This window comes from Rhinolophus sinicus, linkage group LG16, assembly GCF_036562045.2.
Source record: "Rhinolophus sinicus isolate RSC01 linkage group LG16, ASM3656204v1, whole genome shotgun sequence".
NCBI classification, from domain to species: Eukaryota; Metazoa; Chordata; class Mammalia; order Chiroptera; family Rhinolophidae; genus Rhinolophus; species Rhinolophus sinicus.
The window spans coordinates 15,043,970-15,046,282 of NC_133765.1; the positions used below are offsets into that span (position 1 = coordinate 15,043,970).

Sequence of the window (2,313 nt, forward strand, 5' to 3'; positions counted from 1 at the left end):
CCTTGGCTTCTGAAAGCGTTCTGGTGTTCAAGTTCCTGTCGTGTCCTGGTCCTTTGATTCCATGAGCAGGGAGGGGGAACGAGAATTTGGCTCCAGGTGCAGCTGGAGGCCAAAGTTCTCTCCTCTGTACATGCTTTGGCTGCATGACTTGTGGTTTTGATCTGTTGTTTCTGAAAAATAACTCAGCACCTCATCAAACAGGATAGAACCGTTTTGAGCTGGTTCTGCAGTTACAAGAAGAAAGGCAAAAGGGAGGGCATCCACGCACTGTCTCATCTCTTCCATCAGCCAAGCTTGTGCCTGTCATCAATTTGTGTGTTTTATCCCTTGTTTCCACAGACAGCTCTCCAGAAGAGAATGACACTGAGAAACAGCTCCTCAGTAACTGAATTTATCCTTGCGGGATTATCAGAACAATCAAACCTCCAGCTCCCCCTTTTCCTCCTGTTCTTAGGTATCTATGTGTTTACTGTGGTGGGCAACTTGGGCTTGGTCACCTTAATTGGGCTGAACTCTAGCCTTCACACGCCAATGTACTTCTTCCTCTTCAACTTGTCTTTTATAGATCTCTGTTATTCTTGTGTCTTTACCCCCAAAATGCTGAATGATTTGGTGGCAGAAAATATCATCTCTTACGAGGGATGCATGACTCAACTATTTTTCTTCTGTTTCTTTGTCAATTCGGAGTGCTATGTGCTGGTATCAATGGCCTATGATCGCTATGTGGCTATCTGCAACCCTCTGCTGTACATGGTCACCATGTCCCCCCAGGTCTGTGCTCTGCTGATGTTTGGTTCATATGTGGTGGGGTTTTCTGGGGCCATGGCCCACACGGGAAGAATGCTGAGACTGACCTTCTGTAACTCCAACATCATCGACCACTATCTGTGTGAAGTTCTCCCCCTCTTGCCGCTCTCCTGCACCAGCACCCGTGTCAACGAGCTGCTGTTTTTTATTGTTGTCGGAGTGGTCATCACAACAGCCAGTATCAGCATTTTCATCTCTTATGCTTTGATTCTCTCCAACATCCTCCGCATTCCTTCTGCTGAGGGTAGGTCCAAAGCCTTTAGCACATGTGGCTCCCACATAATTGCCGTTGCTCTGTTTTTTGGGTCAGGGGCATTCACCTATTTAACAACCTCTTTTCCTGGATCTATGGATCAGAGTAAATATGCCTCAGTCTTCTATACCAACGTGGTTCCCATGCTTAACCCTTTGATCTACAGCTTGAGGAATAAGGATGTTAAACTTGCCCTGGGTAAAACCCTGAAAAGAGTGCTTTTCTGATGGTCCTGTTTGTATCAATTAATTTCTGGGAAGTGTCATAGTATCTTTTTATCTACAGGTGGGGGAATTTTCATCTTTTTTCTCAAGGAGCGTCTTCACTTAAAAAAACTGGAAATCTCTTGCCTTTACTCTTCTTTAAGATTATACTCTTTTGTACTTCATAAATTATTTCATTGCATGCGATTTAGCATCTACTATGTGCTTATTATTTACTGGAATCCATAGTAATTCCAAAAAACGAATAAAACAGGTTTGCCCAAGTGACATTTCTGGCTGGGAGATGGGGCAGATGGTGGTATGAGGGTCCAAGAGAGTTAGTTTATTTTTTCTTCAGTTATGGGAGCAGCCTTACAAAGACCAAATGTAGATACCTTGAGCTAGGTAAGATAGTCTGTCAGTTCCTGGAAAGATTGTTTGGCTAGAAAGATCATAAATCATCTCTTTTTCATATGTATATATATATATATATATATATATATATATATATATATATATATATATATATACTCAAGGCCCCACCCAAGAGTTCTTCACATGGTCTGAAATGTAAAGATAAATCAAAACTAAAATATTTCATTTGCATATTTCAGAATTCGTAGGCCTTGGTATAGTAACCATGGGGTAGGCAGTCTTATAATTGGGCCATTTTCTTGGACACTGGATGCTAAGGCCTACAGCCAAAGAAGAACAAAGGGGAAACTCCATGGACGTTCATGATTGGTAACTGCTATCTTGCCCTGAAAATACTGTATGCATTTTGGGGCATTTAGGAAAATTATTTCATTCTTTAAAGTAGATTTAGAATTTACTGTGTCTAAGAGTGTGTGTGAGTGTGTGTGTGTGTGTGTGTGTGTGTGTGTGTGTGTGTTATAGTTAACTATTAAAGAATCAGGAAGAAAGAGGCGTTATCTTACACTTTCCCCTTTCAGGGAGACTGGGAAGGGGTCCAGACTTCGAGTGCCAAAGACCACTCTGTACTACTCTGCTGCAGATCTTGCTGTTCCATATTGAATAGGTCAGATTTTG

At 41.9% G+C, this 2,313-nt stretch overlaps 1 protein-coding gene across 1 annotated transcript; it reads left to right on the forward strand.

Annotated features, from left to right (window-relative positions):
• Positions 1–354: 354 nt before the first annotated feature.
• On the forward strand, positions 355–1,287 carry LOC109433886 (olfactory receptor 8B4). Its single transcript, XM_019710419.2, has one exon. It carries the CDS (start codon positions 358–360, stop codon positions 1,285–1,287), a length of 930 nt encoding a protein of 309 aa, XP_019565978.2. The 5' UTR covers positions 355–357.
• The last annotated feature ends 1,026 nt before the right edge of the window (positions 1,288–2,313 follow it).

What these genes read in the sequence shown, in the direction of transcription:
- LOC109433886 (XM_019710419.2), top strand. Translation starts at nt 358, where the DNA reads ATGACACTGAGAAACAGCTCCTCAGTAACTGAATTTATCCTTGCGGGA.